Genomic DNA, 16186 nt, shown 5'->3' with positions numbered 1-16186 from the left:
ACACAGGCATCTCAAAGTAATATGCTGGAGCCTCGGAGTCTTGGGACTCAACAGCAGTAATAGAAGATGGATGGCTTCAAAAACTAATTCCCTCGCAAACCTCAGGCTCAGGGCTGGGGAAGTTCTGAGTTACTCTTTGCTGTTGGGGTTACCTGTACTTTTCATTATCTGCTCCCTGACCCTCCTGGCACTTGCTTTCCAGGGCTGTTTCTCACACTGTCCTGGTTAAATTCAAGCACTGTGGCCTGGGATGGTTTCCAGTTCTCAGGACCCCAGCGTAGCTCAGTTTTAAACAATAGGTTCACTCTCAAGACAGAGCCAAGCCACTGTCTTCTGAGTCATACAGAACGATTACAAAATACAGATCATTGAGATGGCTCAGCAGTTACTCCTCTCTGGAATAGAGTTTTTTTTTTCTTATTCTGTCTCTTCCTTGTTGGGTCACAGCTAGGCAACTTGTAGTTTGCAACTTCACTGGAAGACAATATTTTATTTTTCTTTTCTTTGTTTAAAAAGTTTTTAAAGTTTACTTACTTTTATTCTCCATGTACCTGTGAGTGAGTGCCTGCATGTAGGGTATGCACACCACATGTGTTCCGGTATGTGCAAAGGCAGGAGATACAGGCTGTTGTGAGCTATCCTGTGTGGGTACTGGTTACCCAACCTGGGTCTTCCCCCCAAACAGAGGGTTCTTTTAACCACTGAAGCATCTCCCCAACCACAATCTTTTTTTTTCACCAGATACATAGTGTTAGCATGTTGACATAGAGCAGGGTCATCCAACCTGCTCTGTGTAACCCAGGAAAGTTACGAACATAGCCACAAACTTATTTAAAACATTATGTGACTATTTTTGGTAGCTTGATTGCATGGCTCTTGAGAATGAGTTTTGAGGATGATTGTATCATGCTATGTGTGTTTTTAATGTTTGTATGCATGTATGGCATCAATTTTACCAAGGTTTATGGCTTCCAATTGTGTTATCTTCCAAGCACAGACACTCAGATTGGCATCATTCGATTACATGTGTTAATGGTAACTTGGAGAGTGAAATGTGGTCATTGTCCAGGAAGTCTTAACCTACCATTACAAATGGTAGACATTTAGTGTTGCTTAGAAGGCAAACGAGTGTTCTTACTTGACTATTAAGGGTGTTCCACACTTAAGTTATGTCTCATAGACTGTCGGCTGCATTTTACAGTTGGCCCTCTGCCTCATCCAGCATTCCATGAGTCAGCCAGCAGACCACAGTAACTATGCTCTTTATAAGTCTGAGTGCCTAAGCACCAGCCTGGGGCCTCCATACCTGGCCCATGTGGCCTAATGGACTTAGAAATGGCTCTTTTGGGTGCTATTGGAAGAAGTTTTTATTCTGGAGAGTACAGGGAGCCCAGGGCAGGGAGTATGGACCAATGCCAGTGCCTTCTGAGTCTCTTTACTGTAGGCTCTCTGGTCTCTTATGCTCACCCCCCTCTTTCTTAGTCCTGTAGATCAAGTTTTAGCCTTCTCTGCTTATCCTCCAACTGTCCACAGTCCTGAGTGTCAAGTCCTCAGCATGAACACAGAGAAAGAGAAGCAAACTGTGAGGCCATTTGAAACATCTCTATCCCTCGGCAACAAGGCTGGCCCACAGCTGGCCTTGGGTGGCCATCATCTGGTCACCCTTGCTCCCTTTGCTATACTGTACTCACCTTGTGCAGCCCCTATGATGTAACTGCTGCTTCTAATTCACACAGGTATCCATGGGCCCTCATAGTTACAATGTGTTCAGTAGACTGGCCCTCAAGAGAAGATACTTTCTCTCTCCTGTCCTGGGAGTCTTCGCTGTGGCCTAAATTAGACACTGTTCTGCTCTGACCTTGCCTCTCACTGGCTGTCCTGGGATGTAGAGGGACATGACAGGCTGAGAACATGGACTGTTTGCAGTGGGAGTTGCTTATCAGGTCTGGGTGCTGGAACAGCAGCTTAGTACTCTTGAGAGAGCTCTGCTCTGACCCTACAGGGACCCTTGGTAAGCTTCTCCAGATCACTGGAGGGGTTCTCTGACCCCACAGGGACCAATGGTAAGCTTCTCCAGATTACTGGTGGGGGGGGGGGGCGGGTAGTGGGCTCAACCTCATTGGAGTTTTGGGTGATGGGGAGAAGTAAATTCAGCTCCTATTCTTTTTGCTCTGTGAACTTCATTCTCAGGAGGTAGAGAGGGGAGCACAGAGCTGGGCCTTTTCCACCATTTTAGCTGCTCCTATACATTCTCCCAGTCCAACTCTCTATTCTTGGAGGCAAATGACTGAGACCCCCAGAGTAAGTGCATGGCTCAAGCCAGGAGATGGGCAAAGAGAGAAAGGAATTCAAGCTCTTGTCCATTCATTTTATCTTCACACCCATGTGGTCCCAATCTCACACTGCCTCTCCCCCGGCCGCCAACATTCTTATTCTCCTATGTAGTACGCAACTTAGAGCTCACACGATAACTACCCTGCAAGTAATGGGGAATTTGCTAGTATGGAGGTGATGTGGTGACATCTGGGTTACTAACATAGTACACTTGGACATTTGGAGCTCAGTGCTGGCCTCCTTTACAAAATGACTGAATGCAGACTAGAGAGAATTTGAAGACCAAACCGTATGAAGCAAGGGCTCTGTGGAGGAAGCAGGCCTGCATCAGTGAGCAAATCAGCCTTTGGCTTCCATTAGCTCCCTTACCCAGAGTAGGAGCGTGCAGAATGCTGTGGTTTTCAGCTGTGTCACGGGAACAGAGTCCTCCCTCTCTTGCTTTCTACCATGGCCTATGTGTGCAGGGTGGGCCTTCCTCCCCAACAAACTCTGTGACTTCACACTAAGCCATTGCTTGTACAGGGCACAACAGGCTGGCCTCCAAGGAGCAATCCAGGTCCTCTGGAGAAAAGGGAGCCCGTCCCTGTAGAGACTGTCCGGCACTTTCAGTTAGACCGAGAAGTATGACCAGGTCCTGTTGCCTGCTAAACTCTTCAGCTAAGACTGCATGGCACCCTAGGGTCAGGTTTGAGGGGGCAAAAACTAGGCATGGAGAATTCCACATGGTAACATTCACTGTAAATTCTTGGCAGCTGTATTTGAATATAGATCTTTATTAGGAAAATTGTAGGTGAAGATACATCATTTTCATTGATACGACTTCAAAGTAGAAATGGCTTCTCAAATAACTGTCATATATTAAAGATGAGATTAAAAAAAAGCACACACTGCATACAGGAAGCTGCCTTCTCCTGGACCATTTTCACATTATCTGGGAGACAGAACTGAAACAAAATACAGTATTCACCACACACAACACTGAACCCATCGCTGCTCAGACCATTGAGGCTGGCAATGACTCTGCGGGCTGGTTTTGTGAACTTGGCAATGACCAGCGTCTCCTGGGGGAATTTTGAGGTTTCTATGGAACATTTTGAGAAATGAGATTACCTTAAGATGGACCAGGGAAGCTGTGTAAGGGAACGCTCCCCAGTTCTCATCCAGCTAGAAACTGATACATTACCGGGGAAGGGGGAAGGCCCCTGTGAGGAGATAAACATAACCCACTGGAGAGGCCCAAGGAAGAAAGCAACCTTTTGCTCTCGGGACCCTCAGAGCTGAACAGGCAATGAACCAGGGGGTTCTGCTGCTCTTCCTTGCTAGTGACCCATTGCCCTCAGGAGCTAGCAGCACAGTGTAAACAGCACAAGGCACAAATCCGGGTCTCAGCACAAAGCAGACTGTAAGTCTCCAACCCCCTTTCCCTATCCAGATGCAAAGGCTGCTGATGGAGGGCTGGCGCCTGCCAGGTTACTGGGAGCCCAAGGGAAGAAGGGGCAGGGGGCAGCTAGGTGTCTCTAGTCAGCAACAGTTCACTGAAGTGCGGGGTTTGTTTTTGAAAGCAAAGGGATGGGAGACTAGGGTGGGCGGGGGAGATTTTTCTTATGTAAATGTGCTATTTAAATGCATATTGGCTTTAGGCAGGCTGTCTCCATTCAGAAACTGGTGGTTAGCAGAGGAATTGATACACAAATAAGTCTCCCTACAGTTTCTACCTTCATCCTTTACCCCGTGGAGGAGACATTGAAAGGACCAATAACGATGGTGAGGATGGAGGGCTGTACTTGTCCCCAGGCAGCGCCCCTAAAACCTTGGGTTGGACGCAAAGGGGCTGCTGCACTAACATTGCAGTTGTGTGGTATCTAGTCCAGCCGCATGGAATGTTCATCTCAAGGGGACTCAAAACAATCTGTATCCCTGTGATGATCCAGAGCTGCAACTAGCCCACATGCCCCACATCCTAACCGGTATTTTAGTTTTTGTTCCAATTTGATAAAATCTTGCTGGATGGGGTTTCCTTCTGTGGAGCCAATTTAAAGGACTATTTATAGAAATGCCCTCCCCCACATGCATTGCTAACGTAACAATTCTACAGATTAGTCCCTCTTAAGCACCTGTTTTTGATAATTCCCTCACTGTAGCTCACTCCATCTTACTTGGGTGGCCCCGTTCCCTATCTCTTCTTCCTGCATCCTTTCCATTGAAGAACTGGAGGCACTTACTGTGCTTTAGTGAGCTCGGCTGCATAAAAGCTGCAGAGGACAAAACACTCCCAGGGCCGCACTTTAAGCAGCAGCCTCAAGCCCACCTGTCCCAAGCAAAGGGACACAATGTGATCCATCAGTGACAGCAAAGACGTCCTGTGACTAAAGCAAGGGATGGCAGCACTGCCCGAAGTGAGGAAATCAATCTAGGGTTGATTCTTTGATTCATTGACTTTAAAAATAATTGGAAGGAATTGAGAACTGTTATTCCTCAATAGAATACCAGAAGACAACACCACAGTTTTAAGACGACAGTTATGGAAACATTGACAGTGCTCAGTGCTAAGTGCTGGTGCAAACCACTTTTCTTTGGCTTTGTGTGTCCTAAGTAGCCCTGTGAGGAGTGAGGAAAGCAAGGGTGCCTGCATCCTCCGGGACCACAGCCTGGACCCCAGGGCCAGCTTCTCATACTCAGCCTTTGCATTTGGATTAGACACAGTGCACACATGAACGAGACATTGGCCGTGGATGAGGACATGGACTTTGAACAAAAGCAGGGGGATGAACAGACACTACTCCAAACAAGACATACATGTGCACAGGGTTTTTGGGGAACACCAGACATTCTCCTTTCTTTCTTGCTGTCCCATTTGAACCAAAGATTTCATCTTGGGAGAGTTCTTTCTCAGGCTCATGGAGACAGTCTCGGAGACACATGGCGATGGGTGAGGAGAATGATGAGCATGATGGATGAATAGGACAGCGTGGGTTGAGGGTGGCTCTCACTCTCCCCTGGCCTCACTCTCCTGCCTCAGTTTGGGAAAGCTCTGCAGTCCTTGGGGTGGGGACACCCAGTTCCCATTAAGAAAAAGGGTGTGCCTCCAGTCTCAACTCAGAGACAAACCTGGGAAGCCCATACTCAGAGAAGGTCCTCCATGGCAAAGATGCTATAACAAAGGAGATAATATAGTGGCTTTGGCCTTTCACCAATGACATTGGACAATCAGACTAAATGAAAAATAAACACCATGTATCTTGCTACATAATCAAATGGTGAAAATACAGCAAATTGTGCAAAGCAAGTCCCTTGGAAATGGCTTCAGCCCTGCTCGGGAGCAGAGGAAGAGGCTGTGGGCCCTTCCCTAACACTGACTTCAGACCTAGGGTCCTTCTGTAAGTTCCTCAGGCGTCTGACCCACGCCTCTCACATCTTGAGCCTCCTGTTGACAAGAACAGAGGAGACACCATTAAGGTAGATGCTCACCACCACGTGCCTGGGATGCTGCGAGGCCGGGCAGGAGCCACAGGCCCCACCCCTTGTCTCAGCTTGCTGCCAAGTGTCTTCCTTCCGAGGCTGGAGAGAGTGGGAAGGCAGGGAAGGGCGCGCTCAGGGTCTGGATGACGGTGGTAAGCACAGAAGACAGATGAACATGGCAAGCACATGATAAGGCACGAACATACTGGCATAGGAGCATGATGGTACCAGGAGCACAGGACAAGGCACACTGCCTTAACCTCAGGACACTGACGCTGAGGCTAGGCATCCACCTCAGTGACAGCAGGCGCTCTGTGTCCTGGGCATCCCCAGGCCTCAGAACTCCAAGAGGCACTTCCCACAGCTTCCATCAAACTAATTTTTCCTTGAAATCTCTTGATTGGTACCATGTCACAAGAAGGACTTGGCACTCAGGAGATGGTCTCTGGGCTGCATGTCCTCCCAGAAGGCATTTGTGTGGGACAGTGTAAGGACCATCCCTCTCACCTGCCTGTGAACTTTCAGGAACACATCCTACTTCAACCTATCACAAGATGAAATCAGCTTCGTGGACATTTCCATAGTGACTGTACAGCAGGCTGGGGTTGCCCATCATAAGGGTTTCATGAGTCACATAAGCACAGAGGGGTCCCCAGGAGCCACATAAAGACAAGTAGAACTTGTTATGGTTCCTAAGAGACAGTCTACTCTCTCAGCCTCTGCCGCCAGCTCCTCTATGACTTGGAGATGGATGGCAGGAGGCAGAGTCCATGGGCGTTTTCAAAAGTGGTCTTCCACCTCAGGGCAGCCTCAATTTGACCTTTGGTTGCTAGGGGGCAACAGTTCTTCCCAGAGTCCTGGAGGGGCTAGGCATCCCTTTCTAAGCAGAGCTGTGGCTTGGGCACAGATCTGCCTTCAAAGGTGTTTTAGTAATAGTGTGAAAGCCCCAGCTGAAGCCACTCTGCCCCTAGACTGCAGCTGCTACCTCAAGAAGGATCAGGCAGTGACCCTGGGCCTGAAGAGGTGCCCACCCATAGTCCAGCTTGCCATCCTCAGATCTGAGGAGAGGATATGGGCTGGCTGAGCTGTCCAGATGAAGGGTAACGGCTGGTAACAGAGGTCTTCCCTAAAGCTCCCTAGCAAGAACCATGAAGGGCTTCGTGCTGGAACCATAAGGAGCACATCAAGGGACACAGAACTTAGGGACTCAAGAGAGTGTGACACACGGGGCCCCCAGGCTTCCTTCCTTTGCCATCTACTTGCTTCATCTTCATCTTTTTTCTGCTCTAGGTACAGAAGTTATACTCAGAGGTCTGGAGTACAAGGTATGTGAGTTTACACAAGGTGAAGAGGAGACACAAGAGACTCAAAGAGTCATCTTTCAAAACAACACTACTAAAATCCTCTGTCCTTCCAATCCAAACTGGAAAAAAAAAAGCAAAAACAAAAACAACAACAAAACAACCCAGACATAAATCGCCAGGCGAGGGTGGGGTGGGATAATAGAATGTTCTAGAACTTTAACCCAATTCACTGAAGGCAGACATCTCTCAGGAGTTAAGGCTGGGCAGCTGTGCCCAGATAGCATACCATCCCAGGGCTGCTGGGATCAAAAGGACAAACTAAAAGTCCCTGAAGCTGCTGGCCCTTCAGTAAGTTCCAGAACACATCTGTCCTTCCCAAGAGGGACCCGTTTAAAGACTCTAAAGTTGTCCAAAGAAAAGACTCCCTGAGAAGCAGCTCACAAATGTTTTCTGAGAATTCATCATTCCTCCTGCTCACCCAAAAGTCTGTGGAAACCCTTGTGGGCAAAGCTGCTCACACAGTCAGGGGAGCAAAGCTGAAGTTCCTTCCCAGGCTGCAGGTACTTGGGAAAGCTTGTGGTGAGCCTGAGAGCAAGTCACTCATCACCTCAAGTCGTGAGAAGGCCACAAGGGGCAGTGTGGCTGAGGGGAAGGCATTTGTGCCCTTTCCTGGCTAAGCAGACAACCCTGGCCTTCATAGGATTGTAGACTTTCTGGGTGTGAGCCTTGGGAACTCCTGGCCAGGGGCTCAGCTCGGGGCAATGCTGCTAGGCTGGGCAGATCCTCTGTGGTTTAGCCTGCAACCCAGCCCCAGTGCAAATCTACTTTCTTCAAAGCTGAGCCGACAGAGCAGGGCCTTAAGAAGCACATAAATACAGCAGCTGGTGAGGCCACCAGGGCAGGGAGGTCTGAGCACCTGTCCAGAGTGTGAGGGTCTGCCCTGGGGAGAGGGAAGTTTACCATCAAGTGTGAGCCTCTGCCCGGGGTGTGGGGTCTGCGCCCGAAGAGGGAAGGGCGAGTTACAAAGCGCCATAGCAGAATGCGCTGCGGTCCATCTGCAGGAAGCAGGTAACTAGTTTTTCCTTTTCTGGGCAGCCTTTCTCTTCTTCTGTCGCTTCTTTTTTCCTATCTTTTCTCTTTTCCCCACTTTTTCTTCTCTGCGCCCCCTTAGATAAAATTAGTAGAACCATTAATCACATTGCAACACACAGGAGTGCTTTTCAGTTCCCACAATATTTAACATTGCCTCGTGAGCCAATGTAACTGTCTTCAGTTGGAGGCCTGGAGGCCCCTTGGCAAAATGAGGTTCATAAGCAATTTATTAAAGTAAACTAGACATTTCCCACCACCCAAAAGTTAAACAGGCTGACTTAACCCCTATAACCCCAGATCTGCTGCCAGTGACTGCCAGTTTGCCATGCCAGGCCGGTCCTGGTTCTTACCACCCCAGCCATCGCTCACCCTGAGGCAGGAATGTACATCTCAGAGGGTGTGGAGGAAGCCCAGGGCTGCCTTCCTTTTCGATGCAGAGGTGAACTCTGCCTTCTCTACAAATCTGCATTTCAAATGAAACAAAGCACTGGAGGCTGGAGGCCCCAGGCTCGGGCAGCCCTCCAGGAGAGGCTAGGAAAGCCAGCATGATTGATCCCACCTCTCTTTTCTGGATGCTGGGGAGCATCCCCAGGGATAACTGAGATTGTTCTAGAGAGCTAGGGAGAGAGATGGTTAGCAGAGTTTTATTAGAGCAACTGGTTTGTGACTGTCACATTAAAATTATTCAAGCTGAATGGTATTTAATGATTTATGGGGTGAGGCCACCTGTTCCCACAAAAGCTTGATATTAACATGGACTGGAGTCATGGGAGTTTTACATGGGAAACTAGGAAAGCTTGATATTACTGGAGTTGAGTCTGGGGATTACATGAGGATGTTAGAACCAGGAGGAGGGGGAGGAGGAGAAATTAGTGAGTCAGGTATTATTCACCAGGAAACTAGAGTTCTACTTCCGTTGGATTAAAAAAATACACCAAAGCTGTCGTTGCAGACTCGACCTGCTCACGAGAGACAATCCTGCCTGGTGTTGCCGCTCACCCACATTCTGCAGGGGCAATCACAGCACCTGGCTGGCAGGTCGGCTTGCGTCTGGAGTCTTCAGAAATGTATACACACTCCATCTAGCATCTAATGGACTTTATCTCAGGTAAATAAATTCCCACATACAGTAGGAGGTTTACAGCATGAAACAGTTAGCATTTTATTGCTAGTGCATATAGTGTCACAGTTGATACAATTTCAGTACAAGTGGAAAATACACTGTGGCTGACATTGGAAAGCTGCAATACATTTCTATGTCATATATATATATTTTTTTACAAATTGCCAGTAGTTTGAGATCATAGAGATTATCTACTGACATTACTATGGCTCAACTTCAAATATATGAATTGACTACAAATATATTCTGAAATACATTTGTTTTTCAAAGAAACATAAAAAGTGCACAAAAATATATGTAAAAAATGCCTTGCAAATAGTCACCAAAACCACCAGGGCCATCTGTGATCATAAGTATGTATCCAAGTTTTATCTTGTCTCTATTTCTGATTGGAACCCGAAATCCCCACTGTGACTTCATGGCAAGATTCTGGCTTGCTCGTTATTATTATTTTTTCATCTCTGATATTCGAAAACTCAGAGCCCATGGAGCCACCATGGTGTATATAAATAAGCCTTACAGGCAATTAGAAAAATCAAATTACTCAAAATAAGTTCCCAAATTTAAATTTTTGATTATAACTACTCTTCAGACTTGTGTTTCTGGGTAAAAAAAGGCATGTTCTCACATTATCCAGGGGAGGCTGGCTCCACTCTGCAGGAGGCCAAAGAGAAATCTCACAGAGGGCCCAAGTGAGAGGAGAGTACAGAGAAGGGAGAGGGGAGTACCCCTAATTCCTCTCTTCTGATGCAGCATTGGTCCATCAGGACAGAGTGGCGAGAAGCGGAAGTCAGATGAAGCATGCTTTTGGAGGCAAGCAGAGAGCGGGGACTGCTAGGAAAGGACCTCTGAGCACAGACCCCGGGGATAACGTCTACAGGAAGCTTTCTGTCTGTACCCAGGTCCAGTCACTGAACTGGAAAACAGAGGTGAAGGCAACAGCCTCTGCCCAGCCCTCAACTGAGAGAAACTCACAGCAAGGCATCTGTCGAGGGGCGCCCCCTGCAGGACCAGCCCTGCAGTGCTCCTCCAGCTCGGAGGAATCTTTTATACTCTTCTAGGGTTCCCTGCAAAGCCACCCCCTGCAACTGTGCCCAGAGGTCCCCGTGAAAAGAGAAGCTCCAAAGCAAACTGAATACAGACCTTGAAGTAATCACTGCTTTTAAAAAATGAGGATGAGGATGAAGAGGATGAAGATGAAGCTTACTGGTTAGGATAATACAATTTCTTAGAAAAACCCCAGTTATAAAGCTCCATTGTGCATGGACGAGGGCATGGATGAATATAAGCTGCAATATCGTACCATGTGCTATGGTGGAGTGTCTTTGTGCTGGCAAACCTCAGCATGACCCCGGTCAGCGCTGTCCCACTGGTCAACCTGGCCAGGTTTCAGGCCCTCCTCCCCACCACTGCCCCTTCATCTCCCACGGATGTCAGCCTTCCTCGGGGGTCTACTGGGAAGTCCTTTGGGCTGCCGCGCTTACTTGTTAAGAGCTTTCTCCAGGTACTCCTGAATCCACTTTAGTTTCGGGTCAATGCACACTTGTCTGCTGTTGCTCTTCAGCCTTGCGCTGTAGGAACAGAAGAGGAGACTGTGTGGGAGACAGGAGTGGGAGGGAGGCATTGCCTGGACTCACCCGACACACCCAAGCTTAGGTTCCTCACTGAAGGACCTGCTGCTACCCTGGAAGCCTCAGGTTTGAAAGCTGCCCATGGCCCTTGAAGTGTGGCAGGTCCACCGCTGCCGCAGAGTTAGGAGTGCACTAATGATGCTCCTAGGGGACACGGGGAAGAGACCACAAACACTGATGGAGAGCAAGTACCCAGCAGATGTGAAGGAAGAGTGGGCACAGGAGGCTCACAGAGCCACGCAGAAGGGGCAAACGGCAGTGACTTTATGGGGGAACATCTTGGAAACTTCTGGAAAGTGCCAGAAGTAGCTTTTAAAATTCGATGGATTGCCATGATAGCATAGGAACCAATCTAAGTGTAGCTCAGGAGGAAGACTGCAGTTGTTCAGTGAGGGGAGGGACAGTGCAGGTAAAAAATGGGACAGCTCAGGCAGGCAGAGACTAGTATAGCTGAATTGTCATGGGCTTGCTGGAGGGGATTTCAAGTTCACAGAATGCTCCCTGGTCTTGTTTTTGGTTAAAGTTGACCCAATATTCTTCTTTGCACCCCTAAAGTTTCCTAATGGGGAGATAACTGATGAACTTGTCTTCAGGAAATTTTCCATTGAAGTCCTAGATTGCAGGTAATTCCAAGAAATACTCCTCTCCAGTTATTGAATGGTTTCTGGGGAAAACTAACCTCTGCTCAGTGTTCTGGGACAGGTAAACCTCTAATAGCAGGTTGTCCATTAATTGAATAGTCGTGCAGAGGGGTGTGACTTGAAATAGGGAACACGGAGTACCCATCTGGGTACAGCATTTATTAATTTAGCATCTCCCTAGCCCAATAGTTGTATTCGGCACTGTGGGTTCAAGGGCCATTCCCAAGCCTGAACCAGCACGGCTTAGGCAAAACTAAATTCATCATCTTTAAAATACCTTTCTCAAGAGTGTTGTATTTTAATCAAAATAGGGGAAAAATCATCATCCAGATCTCTAAAGCATACTGCATGTAACTAATGTATTCTCAGCATCGAAGGCTAGAAGAGATGTTCATGAAAAAAAGAACGCCTAAGCAGTTTCCGTTGGGTGGGAAAGCCCTCAGAAGGAACAGCACAGCTTTATCCCAGCTACGGAGTCCTCAGTCCATTTTTAGTGTTAAGTCGTCTGAGGATGTGAACCCCTCCTAGGAGACAGAGCCGTCAGCATCCTCCAGTGTGGGAGAGCAGACTAGGCATGGCACATCTGTCAGTCTCCAGTGCTAAGTGAGACTTTTACATCTCTCATTTACATGCTTTGGGCTTTTCTTATTTCCCACCCAACTTTCAATCAAATGTTGGCAGTTGCTGTCAGCATCGAGCAAAACAACAACAAAAACCAAAACTCCAAAACTAAGTGACCTTAAAATGTTGACTTTTCGGCAAATGATTAAAATCAACTTCAACGCCAGCCAAGTCTCATGATCTTTTTTGCTGTATGAGGAACAGTTAAGTTTGGACTTCAGAGACTTGAAACTGTCAGGACACAACAGACACGACTGTTGCTAGTTGAAGGCTGACCCCAGTAAAGTCGATGGCTTTTTCTGTGCAGCGGCGGCCCCACAGTGCTGCACGAAGCAGCTTGGAAAGAAGGAGAAACACTGAGTGGAACAGGGGTCTGGGAACAAAAGTAGCCTTTGAAGCTCATGTCTGATGGCATATCAGAGTGTGCATGGTGGTAGCAACTGCCACTAATTATGCCAAAGCTGAGGCTTTCTCTGTTGCGCCCACCTTTGGAGGATGATGCCTGAGACTTACACAATCTGAAGGGCACAGTTCGGAGTGTTGAGGATTTTCAGATGTTTGACGTTGGATCTGGAGACATGGCTCTCGAAGAACCGGCATGGGCATCTGTAGCTCAGGCTGACTGGCTTACCTAAGGGTGTGGAGAGAGAACAAGGCCGCTCAGCGCTCTACCTGTTGCCAGGGACTTGTGGGATAGGCTGGTGCCCTGATGGCCAGTGAAGAATGGGGAACAACAGCAGGAATGGTTACAGATGCACTCTTGCACTGCCTAGGGAACACAGTGAGAGCCCACTAGGCCCAGCTTCTTATGGACAAAGGACCAAAGGACCTGGGGAAAGTGGAGGAGGTTCTAGGCTCCCTCCCTATGGTCCCAGCCTGAAGTTGGGGAGGGATGCCACCTACCACCTGCAGTTTTCCCTCCTCCCTCTCACCCTAAGCCCTGGAAATCACAAAAGAATTCAGAAGGGAGGCCTGGGATTTACCTTCCATCCAGCTTCCCCCAAAGGCTGGAGGCAAATGTGGCTTTTATGGTCAGTACCTGGATGCCTAGGCCTCCTGGATCCTATTACCAGCTTTGTTTGCCAATTCACCAATTTGCAAAATGCCATAATTGACACTCATTAGTGTAAATTAGCAAGGGGCTCCTTTAGAAGTCCTCTTAAGACCCACCCTTTATGTCTAGAATTGCAAAGCCCTGAGACCAGATTCATAGCTGCCCCCCTCCTAGGATTTTATCCTAGCTCTATTTAATATCCCCCAAATGTTTGAATTTATGGACCTTTTTGCCAAAGTTCAAAAGTATGGCTGAGAATAGTTAGTGCAGGGATTTTAAGTTTGCTTATTTAGAGTTCCAGGGGACTTCTGGGTACTTAAAGTTCTGTACTTTTGGGAAGCAGCTGGAGAAGGCAGTCAAATCTCATATATGATGGGCTTATCTTTTTTGCAGGTATTATCTAGTCAAGGGACGGTGTGGCCTGGGAAGAGCGTGCCTTTAGACTCTAAAGTAAAGAAAAAGCAAATTTTGAGTACAGGCCAAAGTCCAATCCAGCTCTGCTGCCACCCTGGACTTGGGACCTAGAGAGTTCGATTCGGGGAGCCAGAGCACATCTCCTGCTAATGTGGCTTCTCTAATCAGGCCTGAAAAGCCTCCTGCCCTGGGTTTGTCCAGGGAAGCCTAGGGTGCTTAGGCCCGTTGAGTAAATCAACTGATTGGGAAAGACAGGAACCACAGCAAGTTTAGCCAGGCTGCAACTTGGGGGCTGTGTAGGATCAGAGAACACATAGGTATCGAAGGTAAAGCGAACAATTCATTTGGGCAACGCACTGGCTCCCGCCTAGAGAACAGGGTCCCATCCTGACACCGGATAGTAGAGAGATCAATCGGGCTCTTCCTAGGGTCCGATATGCCTGAGGGTAAGGCACCCCACTTATTCTGACAACTGCACTTCAGCCTTGAGGACCTGGGTTCCTGCATTCGTCTCACACCCAACGTCCCAACTGTGACACTTGTAACTTCACCAGCTCATGCTGTTCTTAATGCCCAAATCAACGCGCTCCCTGACTGGATAGTGGGGCCAGTGGGAAGGAAGCTGCAACCTCCCAGACGGTCTCATTAACAGAGAAAAAAAATCTAAATTGCCTGCCATTCGTGATTTTACTACTCTGACCAGCAACTCATTATGATTCTAGAGAGCATTTCTCCCCGCCCAAGCATTTCCAGCCTTTCCATCCAAACTCAGCCGAACGCAGGTTCCACAGCTACTGGTATCCCGTTGTTCACTGGGTGAGAACCCAGACCTCTGGTGCACTTGGGAGGTGTACAGCTCGCAGCCTCACCGAGAGCCCCGACTGTCCCTTAGTTCTCGTCAGGAAACATCGCGGCCCAGGAAGGCAGGGGCCCGACGGGTAGGGTTTTGTTTTGTGTGTTCAGAGGCAATGGTTTGTTTTGTTTTGCAGCAGTGGTGTCTGGTAACAGCGCAGAGAGTTTTCTCTTCAGTGTCAAAAAAGAAAACAAAATGAAAGCCTTTTCCCAGTGAAACGGGACACCACCCTGGGTCTGGGAGACTGAGCTCGGCTGCAGCTCCCATTCCAGAGCAGAGGGCTCTGGGGCTGGCTACAAAAGCGTCCATCTGCAGGTGTGTTTGGGGGTTGGGGAGAGGTGTGCATGGTTTGGGTGACTACTGTGCCTTTGTCTAGTGATCCCGGGGAGAAAAATAGGGGGCAGCGAAAGAGACGCCTGCTCAGGTCCGCGTCGCTACGGATCAACGAACTGTGTGGAAGCGCTGCCCGAGCTGCGCCGCGCCTGGCCCCGAGCCCCTTAAGGGTGCTTGCTGTAAGAGGACCTTCTCCGCTCGGAGGGGACGAAGGAAACTCAGCTGCACCGTATCTATAGCCAAGCCAAGCACTTTGAGCTACTTGACTGGCAGTCAAGAGTTTGCATACACACGCACCAACCGAACAGATCTCCCGCACCGTAAGCTCCCGGACCGCACTGCCCTTTGCCTCTGGAAACTTCTGGGCGCGGGTGGACACTAGCTGAGTGCAGCTGGCGCGCTCGGGGGCCCGCAGCCCCGGACACCGCCGCCCACGCTTCCATTCCACGCTAGCCCCACTCTTGTCCAACAATCCTAGCGATCCTCTCCTGCAGCCCTCTTTAGATCCTACTGCCGCACTTCATACAGTAGAAAACCTCCGTGCGGTGCGTGGGACACCGGAAAGGGCACCTGGAGGGAGCGCGCCCTGTAAAGTGGCTGCCTCAAGTTCGCTTGCGGTGACCGACGCCAACCGAGTTCTTTCTCCGCGACTCGGGCGCGGGCACAGGAACCCGGGACCTGCGGGAGCCACGGCGCAGAGCTGCCAGCCCTTCCCGGGCACGGATTGCACTTACCGTCACTGATGCAGAGCGCGGCCAGCACCAGGACCAGCACGGCGATGACCTTGGCGTCCATGGCGTGGGCGGGAGGGCGCGCCGGAGGCTGCAGGGCTGGACCGCGAGAGGACACCGAGGTGGACCGAGAGTGAAAGTGCGGCAGCGGGAGGCGCGCGCTGGGCGCTTTAGAGGCGAAAGGCAGGCGGGGCGGGGCGGCGCTCGCCAAGGGGCGGGTCTGGAGTGTGGCGGGGGTCTCTGACGCGCATCCCCTGCGGAGAGGCCGCCCTTCCAGTCCTTCCTACCTCCTTTGGCGCCCTCGGTGTCCCCGGCCCCGCTGGGTGATGGGACCTTTGATCTTCCCAGTCTCCAACCTGGACCAGCTGCTTGGACCTGAACCGCAAAAAGACAGGGCTGTAGAGCGTAATGCTCACATCATGCAGATGGAGAAACTAAGGGCTTGTGGCTGTCGAAGGGGAAAGCGGCAAAATAAGCATCAGTGAGTCAAAACAGTCGCTTCCAGACGCGAGGGTCTGTTGCCCACCCCCGGCCCCCCATCCAAAAGTTGTTACAGAATCCTGTTTTTGGTGCCAGGACCTTAAGCTGACCCACCG

The 16186-nt window shown here is 49.4% G+C and overlaps 1 protein-coding gene across 2 annotated transcripts; it reads right to left on the bottom strand.

Annotated features, from left to right (window-relative positions):
* Positions 1-3087: 3087 nt before the first annotated feature.
* On the bottom strand, positions 3088-15753 carry Cxcl12 (C-X-C motif chemokine ligand 12). Of its 2 annotated transcripts, none has more exons than XM_005066090.4 (4): positions 15594-15752; positions 12719-12836; positions 10797-10883; positions 3088-5758 (listed from the first exon to the last, which is right to left on the bottom strand). In XM_005066090.4, the coding sequence occupies exons 1-4, from the start codon at positions 15652-15654 to the stop codon at positions 5743-5745; spliced, it is 282 nt and encodes a 93-aa protein (XP_005066147.2). In that variant the 5' UTR covers positions 15655-15752; the 3' UTR covers positions 3088-5742. The 2 variants fall into 2 exon arrangements, with proteins under 2 accessions (XP_005066147.2, XP_005066146.1); XM_005066089.4 differs by lacking the exon at positions 3088-5758 and adding an exon at positions 7108-8263 and having other exon boundaries at positions 15594-15753.
* Between the last annotated feature and the right edge of the window lie 433 nt (positions 15754-16186).

Source organism: Mesocricetus auratus, unplaced genomic scaffold, assembly GCF_017639785.1.
Source record: "Mesocricetus auratus isolate SY011 unplaced genomic scaffold, BCM_Maur_2.0 Super-Scaffold_100676, whole genome shotgun sequence".
NCBI lineage: Eukaryota > Metazoa > Chordata > Mammalia > Rodentia > Cricetidae > Mesocricetus > Mesocricetus auratus.
The sequence above is the reverse complement of the archived record's forward strand: the minus strand, read 5'-3'. Positions and strand labels throughout refer to the sequence as shown.

Coding starts and splice junctions, on each gene's coding strand:
- Cxcl12 (XM_005066089.4), bottom strand. CDS start 15,654: ATGGACGCCAAGGTCATCGCCGTGCTGGTCCTGGTGCTGGCCGCGCTC. Junction 12,837..15,593: donor CGCGCTCTGCATCAGTGACG/GTAAGTGCAATC, acceptor CCACACCCTTAG/GTAAGCCAGTCAGCCTGAGC. Junction 10,884..12,718: donor AACTGTGCCCTTCAGATTGT/GTAAGTCTCAGG, acceptor CTGTTCCTACAG/CGCAAGGCTGAAGAGCAACA.